Source organism: Anas acuta, chromosome Z (assembly GCF_963932015.1).
Source record: "Anas acuta chromosome Z, bAnaAcu1.1, whole genome shotgun sequence".
NCBI classification, from domain to species: Eukaryota; Metazoa; Chordata; class Aves; order Anseriformes; family Anatidae; genus Anas; species Anas acuta.
Window position 1 is genome coordinate 34625448 of NC_089017.1, and position 21520 is coordinate 34646967.

The 21520-nt window shown below is 41.0% G+C and overlaps 1 protein-coding gene across 2 annotated transcripts in view; it reads right to left on the reverse strand.

Annotated features, from left to right (window-relative positions):
- The window catches only part of MAMDC2 (MAM domain containing 2), a 66639-nt gene that overhangs the window by 25576 nt on the left and 19543 nt on the right, over positions 1-21520 (reverse strand). For both annotated transcript variants that reach the window (XM_068666703.1, XM_068666704.1), the window contains exons 3-6: positions 6202-6467; positions 5263-5347; positions 4182-4319; positions 144-400 (exon numbers count right to left, since the gene is read on the reverse strand). In XM_068666703.1, the coding sequence (XP_068522804.1) occupies positions 144-400; positions 4182-4319; positions 5263-5347; positions 6202-6467 (746 nt within the window). The remainder of the gene's footprint in view (positions 1-143; positions 401-4181; positions 4320-5262; positions 5348-6201; positions 6468-21520) is intronic.

A 21520-nucleotide genomic window follows, 5' to 3' on the forward strand; every position in this document is an offset into this window, starting at 1 on the left:
AAGAGACAGAACAGGAGCATCATTATTAGCATCTTTCAGATACTGGAAGGCCACTGGAATGTTCCCAACTTGGCCTGAGTCAGCAGTGATGTCTGATGAAACCTGTAATTCGTAGCTGGACTGGATAGGAATGATTGTTTTACCTCCATGGGGTACGGTGCGCTAAAGTCAACCTCTGCTAACTCCCAGCCTGCAGACAAGGCACTGTCTGTTTTCCAGATCTCTTCATAAAAGCCATTCGTATCTCTCAAGTAAAGGGTAAAAACAATGCTGCTCTCCTGCTTAAGTTGATAATAAAATGATAAGCAACCAGACATTGGGGCTGTGGTCTTTGGTGAGATTAGCTGCGCCACTTCCTGAAAATGTTTGACGTAAACAGAGTCCACATACATGTAGTGACCTAAAAGTGTAAAAGAAACGTGGCATGAGGACACCCTTTAATGGACACCACTTAAAACACGTTGCAAGAGATGGGCAGGGACAAGGTATGTATCTCTGTGATTTGGAAAACAAGTAGTTCAAATAATTCTTTTCTCCTTTCCTTCTACGTACAGCCCAAAGTTGTTTGGCTGATACCACAGGCAAAACAGCTCATCTCTTTCTTAAGTCTTTAATCAAAACCTTTACAACAAAGAAAGTAAAAAACTCTGAATTTTGAGATTCATTCATAAATGGATAAAAAATGTTACAACTGAGCAAATTCTCTGCCCCTCAACAGCTTGGTATGGGGTTTAGTTTATCCAAGTGCAACTTTTGCTGAGGTAAACTAAGTAAATGAACAAGAATATGAACTATGTGTTTCCTCACATATTTTATACAGCACATCATTTATTTAATGTAACAAATGGGTTGGAAAACATCTTGTAATTCTGTACATTTCACTGCCTGTATAAAGCTGTTTGATCTACCTAAGATTTGGTTTCTAAATCTTTTATATTTACTGTATAGATTGTTGTGTTTTCTTTTTTGTTGTTGTTGTTGTTGTTTTTTTGTTTGTTTGTTTGTTTGTTGTTTTCTCAAAATCCCTAAAAATACTTTTAGGAGAGATTCATCAACAGAAATAAGCAATACAGATGGGTAAAAACCCTTCCCCTCAACAGCCAATATGATGTACTAGGCAGGATTTTCAAAGGGAACAGACTGTGATTTTGGGAGAGCTATCTTGATGTAAGAAGGATATGTGCGTGTTCATGAATATGCTGCGCATCTGTAGTTTTTCCTTTTCTACTGTCAAGAATACAGGATCAAACAGTGCCTGTTGTCAATGGAAAAATGGTTCTTCACAAGAAGAAAACTCATAGGAGAGTGAAATGCTAAATCGGCAGGTTGCATCAGCTGGGACACTGCAAACTCTGCTCTTAGGTTTGTATCTGCTTCTATCTACACAACTACAGCCAATTATCTAATAGTGTTCCCAGTCCTGGAGTTGTCACTTCTCACTTCACTCCAGTGGAAAAAGGGAAAAGGGTTGCTGTGGCTGTGGGTCTTCTCCAGCTTGGCCACTGTAAGGGACCAGTGACACTTCAGTGAAACTGGCCTGAGAAGTTCTGGGCTTCATTTTCTTCTGCAGTTTTCATATATCAGTTAAAGTTTTCCTTACAAATGGTTGCTGTATCTTCATAACACACTTCTTGCAAAATGAAAGCTCTCCTGTGAATTTTTGTTTCTTGGAGTCTTCTCAGACAATGGTCATCAGTGAGGCATTGGTGTGAACAAGAAACAGTGTGGCTACAAGAAAAAAAATCACTGCCAGCTGTCAGCTTTTGCTCTCATTTAGCACTTTCTAATGTGTAGAACCACTGTCTACAGAGTTTGAAGCTGTGGCAAGTTCAACTTCCATCAAAATTTTACCAGTATTTAAGTGACTTGGGGTTATGCAGGGCTAGGCTGACACTCTGTACTCAACTCACACAATTGTGAAATAAAATTAAAAGGCACAGCGGCATGAGTTAAGGAAAGAGTACCAACCCCACTTTTCATGATGCAGTTCCTTGCACCATCAAAAACTCCACATTGTCTGAGATGCACATTGTGTTGCAGCAAGCCAGATCTCCCAAGTGTCATCTGCTGTGGCATTTCATACAACAAACACTACATCAAAGACTAAGATATCCACCAGACTTTCTCCATGATGATTTTAAATGTTGTGTCAGTAAGGTGGCCAGAGCAAGTATTTCACATAGGGACAATGCTAAAAAAAACTTTAAGCCTTTACAGAGTGCTGGACAGCATTAACAGCACCCCATTTGACCGAAAGAAACACCACTCCTAAACCCCGTGCAATTTAACACAAAATTCCCCAAACATGTTTCAATCCTTTAGCTTTCCTATTCACTTCCAATGGCCACTGAGAAGAAAATCCCTGCCAGATGCACAGGCCAGTGGTACAAGTTTTTGACACACTGTAGGCCATACTTTTAGAGGCCACCTTCCCTGCACCATACAAAATTTTATCACAAAACATCCTAAGTGGGAAGGGACCCACGAGGTTCATCAAGTCCAACTGCTGTCTCCACAGAGAGCCATGCAAAAATCAGACCATAAGTCAAAGAGTGTTGTCCAAACACTTCTTGAACTCCAGCAGGCTCAGTGCTGTGACCAGTGTCCTGGGCAGCCTGCCCAGTGCCCAACCACCCTCTGGATGCAGAGCCTTTCCCTAACCCCCAGCCTGACCCTCCCCTGTCCCATCTCCATGCCGTTCCCTCGGGTCCTGTCGCTGTCCCCAGAGAGCAGAGCTCAGCGCCTGCCCCTCCGCTCCCCTCGTGAGGGAGCTGCAGGCCGCCATGAGGCCTCCCCTCAGCCTGCTCTGAACGAACCAAGGAGCCTCAGCTGTGCCTCATACGTCTTCCCCTCTAGACCGTTCAACATCTTTGTAGCCCTCCTTTGGACACTCTCTAATAGCTTTATGTTCTTCTCATATTGTGTCACCTAAAACTGTACACAGCCCTTGAGGTGAGGCTGCACCAGCTCAGAGCAGAGCAGGACAATCCCTTCCCTCCCCCAGCTGGCAGTGCCGTGCCCGATGCACCACAGGGTATGGCTGGCCCTTTTGGCTGCCAGGGCACACTGCTCCCAACCAGAACTCACAGATCCCTTTCCGTGGGGCTGCTCTCCATCCTCCCATTCCCCAGTCAGTCTCAGTCCATATGTATAGCCAGGTGTACAATTCAGCACTTGGTCTTGTTAATCTACATACAGTTGTTGATTACCACTGGTCTGTCAAGATCTCTCTGCAATTCCTTACTACGCTAGAAGGAATCAACAGCTCCTCCTAGTTTAGTGTCATCTGCAAACTTACCTAGTATGCATTTGAGTTATGCATCCAGATTATTTATGAAAACATTGAAGAGGACTGGCCCTAAAATGGAGCCCTGGGGAACCCCACTAGTGATTAGTTGCCAGCTTGGTGTAGCCCCATTCATTATAACCCTTTCAGCCTGACCCATCAGCCAATTTTTCACCCATCACATTATGTATTTGTCTAGCTGTATGCTGGACATTTGGTCCAGAAGCTTAGTGTGAGAAACAGTACTGAAATCTTTGCTGAAATCCAAAATACTATACCTGGCTTCCCCTGGCCAGCTAGATGGGTAACCTCATCATAAAAGCAAATTACGTTTGCTAAAAAGCACTTTCCCTTTATGAATCCATATTGTGCAATGACTATACTGTCTTTCAAGTGATTTTCAGTAACTCCCTGAATAATCTTCTCCATCATTTTAACAGGCACTGAAGTGACACTGACAGACCAGTAACTATCAGGTCTTCTTTCTTACCCTTCTTAAAAACTGGCACAACTGCCAGCTTTCAGCGGACTGAGATCTCTCTAGACTCCCAAGACCATTACAAAAATAATTGGGAGAGGTCTCACAATGACCTCAGGCAGATCTCTGAGTATTCTGGGATGAATAAAGCCCTATAGACTTCAGGGCATTCAGCATCCAGCTCCTTCTCCTTATTTTGAAGCAGAGAGAAAGGCATAGCAACCTTATTATAATGCATATGGGAAATTTTGTGTGGCCTTCTGCAAGTTCTCCCCATCTCTTTCTGATCTCTATTTACACATAAGTCATTCTTCCCCCACCTAAGCCAGGATAAAAGAAATAACATATACGTATACATAAACAGTATAAGAGTCTTATATGAATCCACTATATTTCTGTTTTATATTTGCTGCTTACCCAATTCACTGTTAAGTGTGTGGTCTTTGGGAAGGATGGACTGGGAATTGCGAATGTTTCCTCCACCAACAAACCAGTTCACATTGGGGTTCCAGCGGTTCACAAAGCCACAAAGATGATTTTCTTCAAAGTCACACTCTGCAATTGCAAACACCAGTTCAATGCACACATTTTCATTACAGAAACTAAAAGAAGGGCTAAGCAGTGGGCTTGTTTTACATACAGTAGCACAAAGAACACTACATTTATAAAAATGGACACATTGCTTAACAGCTTATAACAAACAAAAGCAAGCTAAGACACAGTTCCTGATCACTGCTATCCTCATTTTTGTCCTGATTAGTCCAATCTCTCTGTTCATTATTTGGTAATACACATCTGCTGTAATTTAGAACCAAATACAATAGATTTACAAGATAACACCTTCTATAAGAGCAGAACACCCACTTGCAAGACAGGGATGGCTGGAAGTACAACAGGATTTCCTAGTGGTGATAAAGTTACTGTTTCTTTTGCAGAGCCAAAGAATTTTAACTGTTTGGTTGGACTCCACCAGAGCTTCCCAGAAATGGGAAGGTCTCCCAGCATCTGAGCCACTGACATTTTTTTTAACTTAGCAGTTTTTGGCAAATGTCACGAGGAAATAAAATCAGTGTAAATATTGACACTCTGTGGCCTTAAAGGTGCCTCTGTAAGGAAACATGAGGCAGCAGCCAGCAGACATAATGTTGCAGCTCTTATGCTTAATGTTTGCAGACGTCTATTTTTGTGAAAATATAACACTTGGTCCTGTTCAAACAATAAGTAGCTTAAGAACAGAATGGGTTACTGAAATTCCACATGAATTTATATGAAATGTCTATATATACTAGAGAGATAGGTACATACATACGCATTTTAGTGTGCACTGTCTTAAATTAAAAACAATGAAATATCTGTATCAAATGCGACCGTCAAGTTTTCATTAAGAGAATCCCCCTTGCCTTTTTCATAAAACGGAATCTTTAACTCAGTTTTAAAGCAGCCAAGGAGGCATTTTGTGCTATGCAGAGAATATGAGAGCTGAGCAGACATTACTTACCAATGCAATACCCAGGAGTTATTTTAATTTCAAAGATGGCTATACTGGCAGATTTATCTTGTCCCATTTCACCTTCTAGTACAATCTGCACAATATAAATCAAATTGTAGATTTTAGGGTGTCGGAATGGCCATTATCAACCTAAACACTTAAACCGGCTAAAAAGGTGAACTAACAGAACATATGTAGGGACCTCAACACCCTTATAGTCAGCAGAAGTACTTTTGACGAAAGGCTTGGCAGAATGTATTAAAGACAGTTAATGCCCTTCTCTGAGGAAAAAAGGCACACTGAAAGACAATAAGACGAGGTCAAAATAGCCTGCACTTCATATCATTCACTGCAAATAGATACCTTTATATTCCTCATCTTTGGCTATACAGGAAGTTACTGTGAGAAATGCATCATAAGAGGATTTGGGTAGAAATACTCTGCCCTAAGCTTCTGATCCTTGCTTCTTCCAGAAGGGTGCAGAGGACAGCAATGAGAGAGCACATCTGCAGAACTAAGACCTGGCAGGTCACGTATCTCCCATGAGACAACTGCAGCTATGTCAGGCTGCCAAGAAGTGAGGTATCTTTGCTGCTTGGTTTCAGTCAGCTGTGATTTCCAGTGAGACAGATGCCTTTGCTTCGAAGAGTATTAACTGCCTGACTCAAAACAGCATTACTCACCGACTTTATGGATAGAAGGGGACAAGTGATTCACATGCTGCTAGCCTGCATCAGTTTTAACCCAGAGATTTTAGAACAAGCACTCAGCATCCCATCAGTATGGAGTGCATTTCTCTTCTGTCCAGGAAGTGCATACCGAAGACCACATATTCCATGGAGTCAGAATAGGAAGAGTAAGGCCAAGAGTGGAAATGCTTGTAGATTAATCCATGCACTATAATGCATACACAAGAAAGCTTGTGGTATCTTCCAAAATTTGGCTTACCTTGTACTTCTTTGTGCTGTTTGTTAAATCTAAACTAGCTATGAGCCAGCTATCTGAAGGCTCCTTGGCTGACCACATCAAACGATCAAAGCTCTCTCCTTCTTGCCTCAGATACAGGTTGAGCCTGGCATGATCAGATGAAGTCCCTGAAGTAGTTGCTATCTGATAAATCAGTCTGATGCAGCTCCACTCTTCAGAATATAGGTCAGGACTGACAAGCACTGCTTTCTCACCCTCATAAGATGTGTCCACGGAAATGTAATGTCCTAGGAACAAAACACATCGGAATTTTTAATTAAGCATTGCCCTCCAAAACAGGTAACTGTAGACAAATCATTTGATTAGACACTCTTAAGCAGCAATACCAGCAGGTACAACTATACTGATTCAGAAATAGTGCTCAATGTAAAGTTATATTTAAATGTATCAGCGATGTCAATGGAACTATTTCAAAATTAATTTCCAGATGGATATTTTAGGAGCAGGGACTAAAACATCAGCTTCTCTATAAAAACAAATGAAAGGAAGTGATGAAAGGCTAAAAAGACATGAAGATGCAAAAACATACCAAAGAAACAATATGTAGGAAAAGTTGACAATGATAAATAAATCACAGTAGAACAGATGCCTGTTCTTAGAGAGTTCATTAACACATCAAAACCAAGATTGAGAGTGTGCAATGGCATACAGTAATCATAGAAAGCTGGAGTTGCAAGAGCTCTTGAGGACTGTGTCATGTCAGTCCTTCACACAGCAGGGCATCACCCTACACTCTTTTCTCTCCTCAAGGCATATATTTCTTCAATTTTATTCTACTTGACCACAGAGCCCATTCTTAGGTCCTACACATGTGTAAGCATTTCCTTAACTTGGACACAGCAGGAATTAGAGTGATGTTGTATACATTGTTTGCCTTTAAGGCACACTCTCCTCTCTGAATTCCCACCTGAACTCTCCAGCTCAACAAAACTACCTTGAGGTTTCTTACTAGAAGCTCTCCTATTGCCTCTCATATTCACAAGTATTTTCTCTATTGTGAAAAAAAATCATAAGCATGGACAGTCACCACCCCACAAGACAAACAGCAGACACAGATTTGGTCTATGCAATTCCCAAAATCCTCTGCCCAGTGCATGATGATGGCAGGAGCTCTGATGATCCCTGGTTCCTTAAGCAGTGTATGCTACAACATCCCACTTTATCTGCTCCCTCTCTTACTTGGGGACACTGCATAGGAAACAACCTAACACATTTGTACTGTGCATTTTTGTTTAGCAGATGTAAGATAAATGATTGCTACTTACTTATGGGATAAATGTAGCCCTAAGCAGTATAAGGGGCTGTGTGGACACAGAAAAGCTGCATTTTCTTTCCCTTTTTAGGGAATGGAATGTTTATTTTTGCCTCTTACCAGAATTTCTTCTTATATCTGCTGTGCCTGGTTTTAGTCTCTTGAAGGAAAACACAAAATCACTGGTCAAGTGCAAGTAACCCATTATTGCAACAGCACATCAAAGAAAAAAAATAAAGAAGTACATATTTAGAAATAGGCACCTAATGTGCCTTCCATATGCTTCATCTGCCACTAACTGCAATGTGAGTGTATAAAGCATCCACCTGCACACAGCTACCAAGTTAGTCCACAAGAGATTTATTTGTATTTATTTGCTGGCATGATCTGGTCCAGGGTGTGCATGTTTTTTCATGAGGGTGGGTGATACAGGGAGATTACTAAGGCTCTACCAGAAGTCAAATGCTTCTCACACGACACTTATTTTACATTGATTTAAGTGGAATTATCCAGTTCAGACACAAAATCTGTGTTTTTAAGCTAGCATGAATTTGGATAATTTTGCCTGCAAAGAAACCTGTAATTCAGAATCCATGCCTGGCAATTTCAGTTTAGATTTCAACCCTATTTTTGTCTAGACATCATGAGAAACCCCACAGGAAACAGAACATTCTTATAATATTCACCTTTTTTCTTTTTTTCTTTCTTTTTCAGAAATAAATTAATGTTGACATAGAAAAATATTCCCATGAATACCTCAAACTACCAGCTGTGAGGTTCAAATGGCTGCCTGGCTTTAAGGCTTAATTATAAGTAGACTAATGTTCTTCTACAGAAGTACTCATTTAAAAAAGAAAGAAAACCTCTTAAACTTTCCAGTCAGGATTGGTCTGAATCCCCACTGATACGAAAGTAAAGATCATGAATTCTTTTTAATCAGAATCTCTTGGTTCTTTTCATTTTAAAGATTAATTTGACTTATTCATCAAAGTCTCCAGAAAAAGTGCTCTCACCCCCAATTTACTAATCCTTTTAGCCTATTCTGGAAGGATCAGAGTGTGATTGCCTCCACTGAAATCAATGGGACCACTGATAGAGTTTTATCTGTATGTTAAAATGCTTTGCTAATGAGGATCAGAGAGCCTGGCACTTTGCAGAATCAAGCACAGAAAATGCTAATGGTAAACTTCGTACAAATGAATGCTGCCATTGACTAAGTGCCCTTTAAACTAAATTGTGTTTCAATAATAGCTACGATGTGCTGCTGCTGCAGAAGGGAAGGTCCCACAATGCAGACCTCAAGAACTGACACAGAGCGATTGTGAGAGCAAATCAATGCAAAGAGAGGGCTCCTTGGAGTAAAGAAGCAGATAACTTTCCACACTTGTCTGTGGGAGTAACAGAAGGATATTTAGCAGTCTATGGAGAACTGGATGAATGCACATTGATGTACCCAGAAATCTCTCATTAAAAATGCAACATGCAGCTTCATTTGCAGCATGTCATAATGGATTTGTTTTTGTTCTTTTTTTTTTTTTTTTTCCCTCAAAACCCTCCTCCCTCCAATCACCTACAGTCACTTAATTTATAGAATTCACTCAGGAGTTGTCAGAAGAGGGCTACTTTTCCAAACCACAGAAAGTCACAAAATGCTGGGAAAAGTCTGATGACGCAGAAACACAAACATATTATTTCTTGCAATTTCTGGCAATGACTTGCTTAGGGGGTAGATACAGCCCTAATCAGTATAATTAGTATTGTAAATACAAGCAAGCTGCTCTTGTTTTCCTAGTTTATGGAATGCCTTTTTTTTTTTTTTTTTTTTTTTTTTTTGTTATGGTGAAGAGAACTTACAAGCTATTTTACAGGTGACAACAGACAGGGATGGCTACCTACATTTAACTACTGGCAGTTAGCAATTACCTGGTGATGGCAAACATGTACAGCTGAGAGAAGAGTTGTTAGAAAGGGGAGTCTCGGATGTATTTCTCTGGTGATGCACTCACTGTTCCAGCTGGCAAGTAGTGCACTTTCCAACCCAGGTTTCTGTAATGACTGCTTACCTACTGTGTAACTTGTCTGCTTTCTGCCTGGCAGCTGTATCAAACTCTGTACAGGACCAAGAATGTGCTCATTTTACATTTCTGCTTGCCCAAGCAAAATATTGAGCCCCAGGGGGGCTTAGGACCCAATACTGCAAATCAGTGTGACTATGCATCGCATCTGTAAGACTTGCAAAATGAGACCTTTAAAATCCTTCTGTGTGCAAGTCTCTGATCTTGATGCTGTAATAAGTAGTTCCTTACAAAGTCTCTCAATTACAGTTGGTTATATTGTAACTCTATGAATCATTCACTCAGATTTTCCTAATCTATATTTAACTTTTTTTTTTTTTTTTTTTTTTTTTTTTTAATTTACTTACTAAATGGCCATCTCTACATCAGTCAGCAGCAATTATATCAATGGCTTGTGGGGGTTTGGTGCGAGACCAGCAATACTACTTTTTCCCCCAGTTCAGTAAGGAAATGACAGTGATTGCTCTCCCTGTAAATAACACAAACAAAGCACAAAGCCAGACACTGGCTAATAAACTAAACCAAATCCCATTAAGAAACTTAAAAAAAAAAAAAAAAAAAAAAAAAAAAAGGAGGAGGGCGGAACTAAAAATCACCAACTAGCTTTTCACATTTAGAAGCATAACCACAGAAATTTTACACCCTTCATGGGGCTTATGTCTGACACAGCTGTTTGCTCAGTTCAGCAACAGTGAAGCTTTACAAGAAAAATGTATATAAACAGCAAGTTCCAAGAGAAACATTATTAAGGAAATATGAAGCAGAAAAAGTCTGGAAATTTACATTTGATTAGACATTTATTTATAGACAAAATTTGCAAGAAATGCCAGTTATGTTTGGTTTTCCTCTGTACTTTCCCTATGGAAACAGAAAAGAATATTACCAGGGATTCTTACAACAAAAACTGATACTTCTTTGGAATACCAGTGTCTGGATTTTGGGGAGTGCCTTTAGGGTGTTTTGTTTGTTTGTTTATTGTTGCTGGCTTTTTTTATATTCTACTCCAAGAAAAAAAAAAAAAAAAAAAAAAAAGAAGAAAGAAAACAAACAGTTTTTTATGACCTATTATTCCTTACTATATCACCAGGAAAAATTAGTTTAAAATATTAATCATAACAACATAAATTATATTAATGATCATTTTGCACATTAAGTTTTTAATCAGAGGCTATCCTTGGGTGCAGATTGTGTTTAGATCAGACTTTGAGGTAAGAACACAGAAATTCTCCCATATATTTGAATTAAATTTTGGCTGAAAAGGAGAAGGGTTGTGGATATTGGATACAAAAGCCTCAGACTCAACACACTGCTTTTGGGTCAATTCCTTGTCAATATAAAGGAAACTTTTCAACTAACATGGGCATTTTTTGCTGACCTGGCAGTTGTTTTGAAAAACAGAAGCATGTGGATCACTGTTTAATTTGTTTAACCTATGAAAAGCTGAGATTTTCTGGAGAAAACCTTTCCTCTTCCCAGGAAGAGTTACCATGCATTTTGGTAAGGCTCTTTGGAGAAAAGTGGAAGAGAGGAGCTTTTCGAGCTTTTTATGTAGTGTCTTGGGAAAGCAAAAAATGGCATGATAAAGTCATCTTTCAATAGGAGGAAAAACTTTTCTTGCTACAATCCTATGAAAAAAAAGTCAAAGAAACTTTCAGACTGATCAACCACACAAAAGCTTTGGTCAGGGTGTTACCCTATGGCAGTCTCCTGTGAGCAAGGCCTCGCGTGTGACCAGCATCTCTGGGCAGTGTCAGCATCAGTTCAACACAGGCTGCTGCAGAAAGCAGCACTGCTCACCATCGATGCCTGGCCAGGGGAGGAGGAGGAGAAGGTAAAGAAAGAAGAGGAGGTCTGTCCATCTGCCTCATGTCCCTGGCCTTGGCCACAGCAGTCAGATGAGGCAGAGCAGCGGCAGGGACAGTGTTTGACCAATTCTTCCTGGTTCCCAGAGGATCTGAAGCCGCAGTTTCAGGCACAGGTGGACAAAAGCTCACACAGTGTGCACTGGGCTGAGCAGCAAAGGCCAGCCCATGTTCACAAAGGTATAGGTTCAGTCCCAAAATGTCTGAAACATCTATGATTAAAGTTACTTGACAAAGCAGAACATAATCATTATTTCCATTCCTGCTAAGCCACAGTGGAGTTCATTTCTGGTAAGCTGTTAGATTTGCACCAGAAGAAATGCACTGCTCCACTGGGACCTACTGCTGCAGGAAAAAACTTTTGGTCTTTAAACCTCCTTGTCTCATCTGTGGTTTCTTAAAAGCAGCTCTGTGAAAAGAGTTGAGGGAAAGAGATGCAGGAGGTGGTCTGTGTTTGCTCTCTGCAGGGACTGATGACCAGCACTCACCACAAAACTGGACAACATTGGCTGTACTCATGCACAGCTGCTGTCACAGGGTTCCCCTCTTGTGTGTCCATAGGGGCGCCTTAGGCCTAAGGCTGCCACTTTCCTGCAGCAAAAGCTTGTGGTCCTTCCTGGCCACTGGCATCCCTCTTGTTTCCCATCAGGGAGGGCACCTGAGGAGGACCCTCTTAAATTTACCTCTGTACTATTCCACTTCAGGAGGAACAATGGGGTTTCCAGGCAACTTTTGCAAAAGCGAGTAATATTTACACAAAACAAGAGCATTTTGTAGGAAACCACAGCCCTGGGTGATAAGCAGACAGGTAGCTCTTCCCAGCAGCCACACACCTTCCTCCACTGCACCAACAACCCTGACAGCAGGAGCCCTGGCAGCAGGAGCTGCCCCCAGCAGCTCTCTTCGCGCACAAGCTCACTCTGCTTTATAGACTGAATCTGTCTCTGAGAAGAGAAACTGATTACTGGGACCTTTGGTGGTCAAGGATGCCAAAGCAGTCAGAGCAATGGGTTTTCAAACCAGGGGAAAGAAGTTTCCAAAGGCTTGTCACTGATAACTGTTTCCATGCAGAGAGCTTGGAAAGGGAGAAAAGGCATGACTACCAGCCCCTTCTCCTGCACTGTCCTTTGCTTCTCCAGAAAGTGCACAAAGGCAGCTGTTAGTGAGCCTGTCAATAAAGGTCAGAGTAGTACAATAGCCCTGAAGCCCTCTGTGCGTTTGGCATCTGGTCACAACTACTACGATACTGGCAATGCCTTCTCGTCTTGATCCATCAGAATGGCTACAAGCTCCTGGCAGGGGTTCAGCTTGTGCTGCTGTTTTCTGTTTTTAATTTAGAGCAGTTGCTCCACTACAGTAGTCTCACTGGGGATGCTTTAACTGCAAGAGTTTTTGGCCACAGACAGGTTGTCTCCTCACCCTCCCTCTTTGAGTCCCACGATCCTGACATCATGTACCAATTACACCAGATTTTCTGTTTGTTCCAAGCACAACCATGTGGGCTTGTTTTCTCTCACAGTGACCTCACAGATGCTTATGCACTTTTCAAGTATTCTTTCTGCTTGTTCCAAACACAGCCTTGTAGGCTTGTGAACAATCCACCAATTCCAATGAGCAATTGTTCAAACCACTCACATCTCCCTTTCACACTGTTCATTATATCATTTTGACACTTCTTTAACTGCTGACATAAAGGGTTCCAGATTGTTGTCTAGTATCTCTGCTTTTACTTGCATGAGCTCTTTCAAAAATGCTGTGTGATTCTCATTAGCTGGTACACTTGAGCAGAACACAAGTAAGATTTAGGTACAAGATACTCTGCTATGAATTTCTGAACTGTAAAGAATTATTTTAGAAAAGCCTTTCTTTTATTCTTTGGCACCCTAAACCATTCCATTGTTCCACAGGGAATATCAAGGACAAGAACCAGGTAAAGCAGAAATCATCAGGCATGTATTTGCTGATAGCGCTCACCTCCCTCGCTATGAGTTCTGCCCCTTTCATCCATCATGTTTCCCCAGGATCAAACACAGAGGAAAGTGCTGCAACAGCTCCTTCAGCCCAGCTGTTTCTTCTGGCAGAGCGTAGCGCAGGGCTGCCTTCCCTCAGAAAAAGAGGAATTAAATCTTGCTCCTACAGTATTCCCTTGAGTTATGCTGTTTATTTACGTTGTTGATGTGTGCCGTGGATGCACTGGGGTGTGCCCAAGGCGTGTCACTAGCTCTGCCCCCTCTGTTCTGCACTGGCCACATCACATCTCGGCGTGCCTACAGCCAGCTGACTGACCCCCAGCCCACGCTGCAGTGGCTCTTTTTTGAAGGAAAAGCCATCAGATTTGCACCCCTGACCAAGCTGTTGGCTCATAGGCCACAGGGCAAGCAACGGGATGGCAGCAGTGGCCCAGGAAGAGAGAGGACAAGCAAGCCTCGGGGCTGGGGCCTGACAGAGCAGAGCAGGCTGGCTTGGATATTGTGGGGTCAGGGCGAGCAGTGGGGTCCTGGGCCAGGCCACATCACATCACCGCCCCCAGGGAAAGGAAAAAACCCATCCGGCAGCCTCCTGGAGTGCGTCTGCAAACCACAGGGGTGCGCTCAGTAAGAGATTATAAAAGCAAAGCTTTTCTACTGCATGGATCTGCTCTCTCAGCATCTGCCAAATCACTTGGCCTACTACATTACCCCAAGAAATTGCTCATCTGCCTAAGTACTTGTCTGTTTCTCCCAGCTACATCAGATCAACTAATAAAATGTAACCTTTGCTCACAGCATTGTCCCTCCAATAAAAGTTGTAAATGTGCTTGGCCTAGACAAATTACATTTACTCTGATGTTCACCCAGGCCCTTGCTTTTGCAAAGACTGAAATATTATTTAGTTTTGAAATATTTGAGATATTTGTTTGGTTTCACTGGCTTCAGAAGTTGAACTCCTGTGAGTTCAGTTTCCTGCTTTTTGTAAGCTTAGTGTTTTTATAGTTCTTGTGTATTCCAAGATCATTAGGATGATTGGCAGACTCCTGGTGGAGTGATCACTGCTCTCACATCAAAAAACACAAACGGTACTAGTAATGTACCAGGTTTGTGTCTAGATCCAGGCCTTGAAATAGCTGACTGCCTAAAGGTATGCTAATCAGATCCTGATGGGTGCTAACAGTAACCTGGAAGAAGGGTGCCCAAGCAAACCAGCCTCGCTACACCATCACTTTTGAAAAGCTGCTGACAGTCACTGGCTCCTGACTTGTTTATTGTTGGCAGTCCCTTAGTTGCTGCCATGTTTACTCAATGGCTACTCTCGAGTAATCCACTCTAAGTGAGAAAGCAGCCACAGTGACTCATTTTCTGTCTCAGCAAGACTCATCCTGGACCAGGAGCATGTAACAGTGAAGATTCAGCATCTGCAACCACAAAACCTGCAGCCAAGGAACATATCTATTGATCTTGAACATAACAAACACCAGGACCACTGCTAATACTTCCTGAAGCTCTGCCAAACTGCATCCAACAGTTATCCACTTCAAAGATCAATATCTGTGGCTTCAGTTTACCAGGGATGCCTCTACTCCTACAGTCCTGTACACGAATCCTGTCTGGCAGTCAGCTGTTTGCAATTGAGGATGTTTGTGAATGTGTACAGACCGACTGAGCCAAAATCCACAAAATCAGAGAACGAGAGTTTTCAAGGGATTATCAAAATAGCTTCAGGTTAGATAACTGTGATCCCTAGAGCACACGCACATTTTACATAAATGGAAAGTAGTTGTACAGTTAATCCTGAAATGCACATTTGCCATTTGAACTTTAAATATAACCTGCTGTACAATTACGTTCTTTGGGTATCAAATCCCCTATGTTCAAAGATGTTTAACAATGTATTTTTCATTCAAATATAGAGCATGGGAGTTCTGGTCACAATCCTGCTCCTGCAAGGGAGCTCCTTTCCAAGAACTTGAGTAATGTTTTCTGGCTGAGTGTCCTGAAATAGAAACTGTTAAAACTGGGAAAATTAAGCTAAAGTTGGATTTAACAGCCCAGGAAGACTGGAATTCAACCTGTCAGTGCTGCTGCAATCTTTGGTTGTTTTTGGTTGTGTGTTTGTTTTTATTTTTGGTTTGGTTTGTTGTTTGTTTGTCTGTTTGTTTGTTTGTTTTTGTTTGTTTGTTTTTGGTTTTTGTTTGTTTGTTTGCATGTCTGTTTTTTTCCCCCTCAATTATTACTCTCTATTCCTTTTTGTTAAGGGAATAGCTTTAAAAATATGAAACACTGCACATCAAAAGGCATGACTGAAAGCTTGCCATGTTTTTTGTTTTTTTTCATGAAACTCGGATGTATTTATGAACCCCAGGATGACTTTCCAAATTTTACAGGGATTGTAAACAATTGTACATTTATAAATTCCCTGCTGGTCTCAAAATTCAGAAGACCCCAGAACATTTTGCAGCATGGTGTGGTCCTCTGTGGCAGGGGCTGGTGCCCTACGACTCCATCCCTTTTTCCTCTGTGGTTTCAGTCTCCAGTGCCACTAGAAGGGGACTCAGTCAGAGAACTTTGGCTCCCAGTGAGACATTTGGATTTTCCAGAAACACATTCATAAGCATCACTTGGTACTAAAATCAAAAGACACTTCCTTGTGCAAACTCCAGTCTGAGGGAACAGGAAGAAATGGATGCCAATGAATGTTCAGAAATTTAGGAGATTTAGGAACAGAGCCAGTGTTTTGCTTTCCACAAGGTATTTAATTACTGACCCTAGCCAATAAAGGTCTGCTACATTTTTTGTTTCTTGGGGTTTCTATTTTAATTAAAACAGTTAATCAAATTCTTCATTGGGACAGCATCCAACTGAGTGAATCCCCTGATATCTGAAGTCCACTCAGACCACCAGTCATCACCCAAAACACGCAGAGGACTCTGCCATCTGTCTGACCCCCTCCACTCACACATTTGTCATGTCATGGTGGCCCCTGTGCTTTCTCTGTCTTGGTGATGACCAAGTGTGAATTCTTTCCACCAGTCCCTTCTCACGCTCCCCCAGCTGCCCAAGGGCACCTGTCATCACAGATGCTCAGGCTTTATTCTTGACAGAGGCCCCAAATATTTCCCTTTCTTTCTATAGAGATGACTTTGGAAATGAAATGCTGAAACTTTTGATGAATTTTAGCACACTCTTACTGCAACTTCATTCCATGAATAGCCAGTATTAATTATTCTGAGGCAATTGTTTGCAAGGGTATTTAGCATATGTCATCTCAGCTGTAACACAGAAACAACATGTGAGAGATATACTGGACATTAGAAAAAAAAAATATCATGCTGGTCCTGCCAGTTCAAAACACCATTTCCTTCAGGATATCCTCACTGAATCTTATTTCACAACAAAAGTGAGTAAAAGTTTGGCAAAACTTTCCAAAATATTGGAGTTTATGGGTCCTCATTAGAGTTTTATTTCCCCTAGCAGACAATTAAAGCTAATTGGCCTCATTCTACCTACTTGACACCTTAAGTATCCTAGGGTGGTCACACAGATTAGTGAAGTTGAGGTGATCCATAAAACACCATTCAGGTGACCCTACCTTGGTGCACCTAGGCTGCCAAACCTCACCAGACACTGAGCACCACTCACAGGGAACAGTTCTCTTGCAAGTGTGCACCTGATTTATTGCTCAAAACATAATAAAAGAGCTGTGACTGGCTCCCACAGATCCAACCCTGCATCCACCCACCCTGGTGGAACCTGACTGTGGTCACAGATGGACACTTGATAAAGAATTAAGTGCAAAACGAGCTTATACTTCTGCCTGTGCCCTCCCAGTCTCAGCCACTTTTTAGTTTGGAAGACTTGCTGAGCTGCTTGTGGTGTCAACTGTATCAACAGATGAGCCTGTGCTCAACTTAGCAGCATGTGCTCTGTACACATTCTAAATCAAAATAAACCATGTATATAATATACTCTACAGAAATTATTTTGCTCTATGTGCCAAGCTTTGTGTGGTCTTTTTAAAAGCAGCCCGTAGTCTAGTTTTACTAAGAAAGCCAATTTCTGAGTGTTGTATTTGCCATAAAATGTAGTTCAGAAGTCACTTGAGACAAGAATATTGGAATATTTGAAGGTGTTAGAAAAGTTCATAAACAAATGCAAAAATACACATACATCACCGGTCTCAACACATTTTCTGTACTTTTTACAGTCTCCCCAGGAACAGTGAATTCTGTACTGGAAAAGTATTTTATGCAAACAGAATATATTTGGGGGGAAAATGAAGCCAAAAGCTAGCATCTGGCACATGCGAGTGCTCCAATACATTGCTTTCTGCTCTTGACAACGCCGGCTGGAGCTCTGGTGTGTCTGGCTGGTCACTGACAGTGACTCACTTCTTTGTTTCTGATGTCAAGAAACAGATTTTCAAGTCTCAAACTGTCCCGGCAGCTGATCCCAAAAGGGAAAGAGGTTTTGCCTGTTGTCCTGCAGAGTCGGAAACTTGTGCTGCCTGCGGAGAAAGCTCATTGTTTACTGAAGACTTTTGTAGCTGTGCTTGCCTAAGAAATATCAATGGGCATCTTGGGGATTATGGAGGCAATTTACTAATTATTAAATGTTAACAAGTGATGAGACTAACTCCACAATTTCATTTCAGGTTCAACTTTCACATATACCGAAAACCCTGCTGCAGGCCATCTCTCAAAAGTGAAGGTGTAGAATTGTCTTTTCCAGTCACTGCTCCAAGCTATAAACCCAAATAACATTGACAGCTGCTCTGCAACTCACATACAAGAAATATTTGTCAACATGTTATCAACTTCCTTACACTGTGCCCAGACTCTCTCTTTACTGTTGAGCAAGAGAAAAGACCATTTCCACAGCACAGCAGGAATGAAATTCCCACTTTTTCTGCTCCTTCTCCAAACCTCAAAAACTCAGATTAAACTAGGCCACAAGAACAGCTGCTTGCCAAGTTTTATCTTGGAAAACAAGGAAAATATTTATGACTGTTGGGAACTTGGAAAAAAAAAAAAAAAAAGACAACTTTTCAATGTGTGATACTGAAGTAACCCCAAGTACTGAGCTAGAATTCGTATAACTGGAGTATTCTGAAAGAGGAAAACACAAGGTCTCAAACACCAGCCTTCAAAGTCTAGTCTCTAACACTACCAAGAGGCTGATCTAAGCTGACCTAGTATATGAAAGCGATCTAGGGCCAAAACTCTTCACATTCAGAACTTAGGTAGATGTTATTGCATAAGACTACTGTTAATAAGCACTTTTTTTTCTTTTCAGTTAAAAAGTGTTAATGAAGGTGGGAAATGAATAAGGTACATTATGTAAAGAGTTAACTAATTTTTCTGTAGTGCACATCAGATTTTTAAGAAGGAAAAAATGTACAAAAAGCTTTAGAGAGCAATGGATACAGCATGCAACACATACACAAATACAAGCAGGGATATTCATATACATGGCTATTTCCTTGCTTTTAAAAGTGTTCTACTTTCTTTTCCATAGGAATTTATTTTCACAAGATTTTAAAAAATCTGCTAAAAAAAAAAAAAAATCAGAGTTTTCAATACCTTTACATTTTGCAAATAAAGAAATTGTTTCCTTGTTATGGCTCAGATTATTTATATCAGAGAAAAGCAAAGTATAAGACTATTAACAGTCAGGAAACTGGCCTCAAGGAATACCCGTGGTTGTCCTTGAAACCCTCTGGGGAGGAAAATGGCTCTGCTTTCCAGCTGTTCTCAGGAAAATGCAGATTGGTTCCAACAGGGGAAGCATACAAGGAATATTAAACCTGCCTTCCTCCTCCACATCTCTGTGCCACGTGAAACCCAGTTAGGAGAGAATTAAACTCGCAGTGCCTCACTGAAAACAAATCTAACTGTGTAACCCAGCATCCACACAGCTATGTCATGACAGAATAAACATGTAGGTACTTCTTTGTATCTCCCTGCGTAAGTACCTCAGTAATATGCAAGGGCTTAATTTCTGTATCAGGTACAAGAGCAGAAAGGTAAAGGTGTCAACTCAAAGTTTTGTTTATCACTGCCCAAGGGACTGATGATGGACCACTGGATAGGAACTGTTAGCACAAGCTAAATTACCTCTTGCATTAAGCTGTGTCTGCCTGCCATACGGTGCCATGAGAAAATAACATATGGCAAAGAGGTCTGCAAATACGCAGGTGGAATGCAGGCAGCTACCAAAATGCTCCGCACCTCTGTGTAGATCTCTTGGCATTTAGCACTTTTTCTTTGGCATGGAGGAAATGTGTCACAAGAGTTGCTGGCAATCCCATATGGGCAGGAAAGGAATCCTCCAGTGCAGGATCTGAGGCAGACATGCATTCCCTACTGACTAATTCTTGTGGTTGCCACAACTGATGATGGTTCTCCCCAGTAGGCACACAACTACACAAGACAGTGAGCGAGTTTGCTGTTGCTAGTGTGATCTGCACAAATGCAGCTTCTCCCATCAGGGTAATTACCTTCTTTACTGGCTTGCTGAATCCCCAGGAGATAGAAAATTCTCCACGTCTAAATTTCCTGTTTCTTCTAGGCATATTTTCCCTCTGAAATGTATATCCTTTCTTATCAGGGAGAAAAGAAATACAGAAGTTTGAAGGGACAATAAAATGGTTTAGAAAATCCTCCTTTTTGAAAAGCAAATATGGAGCACTTTTTTAAAGATAATAGTCCTCCTTTGGGGAGTATAGTATTGAGTTTCTGGATACATCACTTGAGATTAACCAAACTGGGCACAGTTTGGCAGTGTTTGCTTACTATTATCATTTATTTTTCCTGCAGAAGCAACAATGAAGAAGATTCCATAGCTTGAATTTCACCTTTCTGAATGCCCTTCCACAACAGCTCAGGCAGAGTTAACCGCTAGAACTCATCATCAGGATGGTCTTTTAATAAATATTAATTGAAAAGGTGAAGTATACTCTCTGCTCCAGGATAGCCAAAACTTTGATATCAGTTTGTATATTGTGCATTGGTAAAAGTGCTGCCATAAAATTACAATTGTTGGCAGCAACATACGGAAACCCAGGCAACAAACCATGCAAACAGAAAATAATCTGAGTAACGAAGTATGTAAATAAACAGAAAGTGATTTCCACTTCAACCAAGCTGTACTTATCAGACAGACCTGTTTTACTGCACTTCTTTGCCAGCTGTGAAAGAAAAATGGGTGCAAAACTGAGTACAAAAATATAAAATTCGGCGACTATTCAAAATAAGTTAAATGTTTATTATGACTTTCCTAACTAGCCGGCCTTAGTTAACCTCTGAAAATTGTCAGATATTGAGTACGATCTTTGACATTAAGTATAAACATAGTTGCAGAGTAAGCTGCTGGAGCAGGGGAAAATAGCAATTAATATAGAGTACTTCACTACAGTTAGATTTCAAGATCAATTAATTTAATTAATGTTAGTTGAAAACTCAAAATATGTGTGACCACTGTAAACAACCACAATATCAGCTATTTGGAGTAATACTTATGTCATTAGTTTGACCAGGGAATGAGTTCACATACTTAACTCCAGAATAGCAGTGTAGAGTTAAACATCCTATTTCAAGCTCATTTCTGATGCTTGCTGAAGATGTCATAGAGTGGATCCATCTCTCCCCATCCTCAAATTATCGCTCTTTGGCTATGTACATGTATGTTTGCAGACACCAGGCTATATTATAAACTAAAGATGGTGGGCAGCAGATGCAACTGGACTGGACTGGACATTTCATAAGTTATAAAATTTTCTCAACTTTCTGGTAAAATCTTAAGTTTTGTCCTTTGGCAACTCACATCCAGAAAATGTTGAAGGAGCTAAAGAAATTGTAAAGCAGAGCCATGGCTGTAGATTAAGTTTAAATACTTCATGGTGGATACCAATTCCTATTTGACCTGAACTTCTTCTTCAGCATCCCTCTCAATGTATTTACTGTAATCTAGATATCTCACATGTTCAAGACTTGGGACAATGCCTGTCGCTCTACACCCTCTTCAGTGTCCCTGCAGAGCTGTATTTCTTGTGGCTTTCAGGTAGCCCAATGGCTAACAGTGACCATAGGAGCACTAATGGAAACCCTGCAGCAGGTT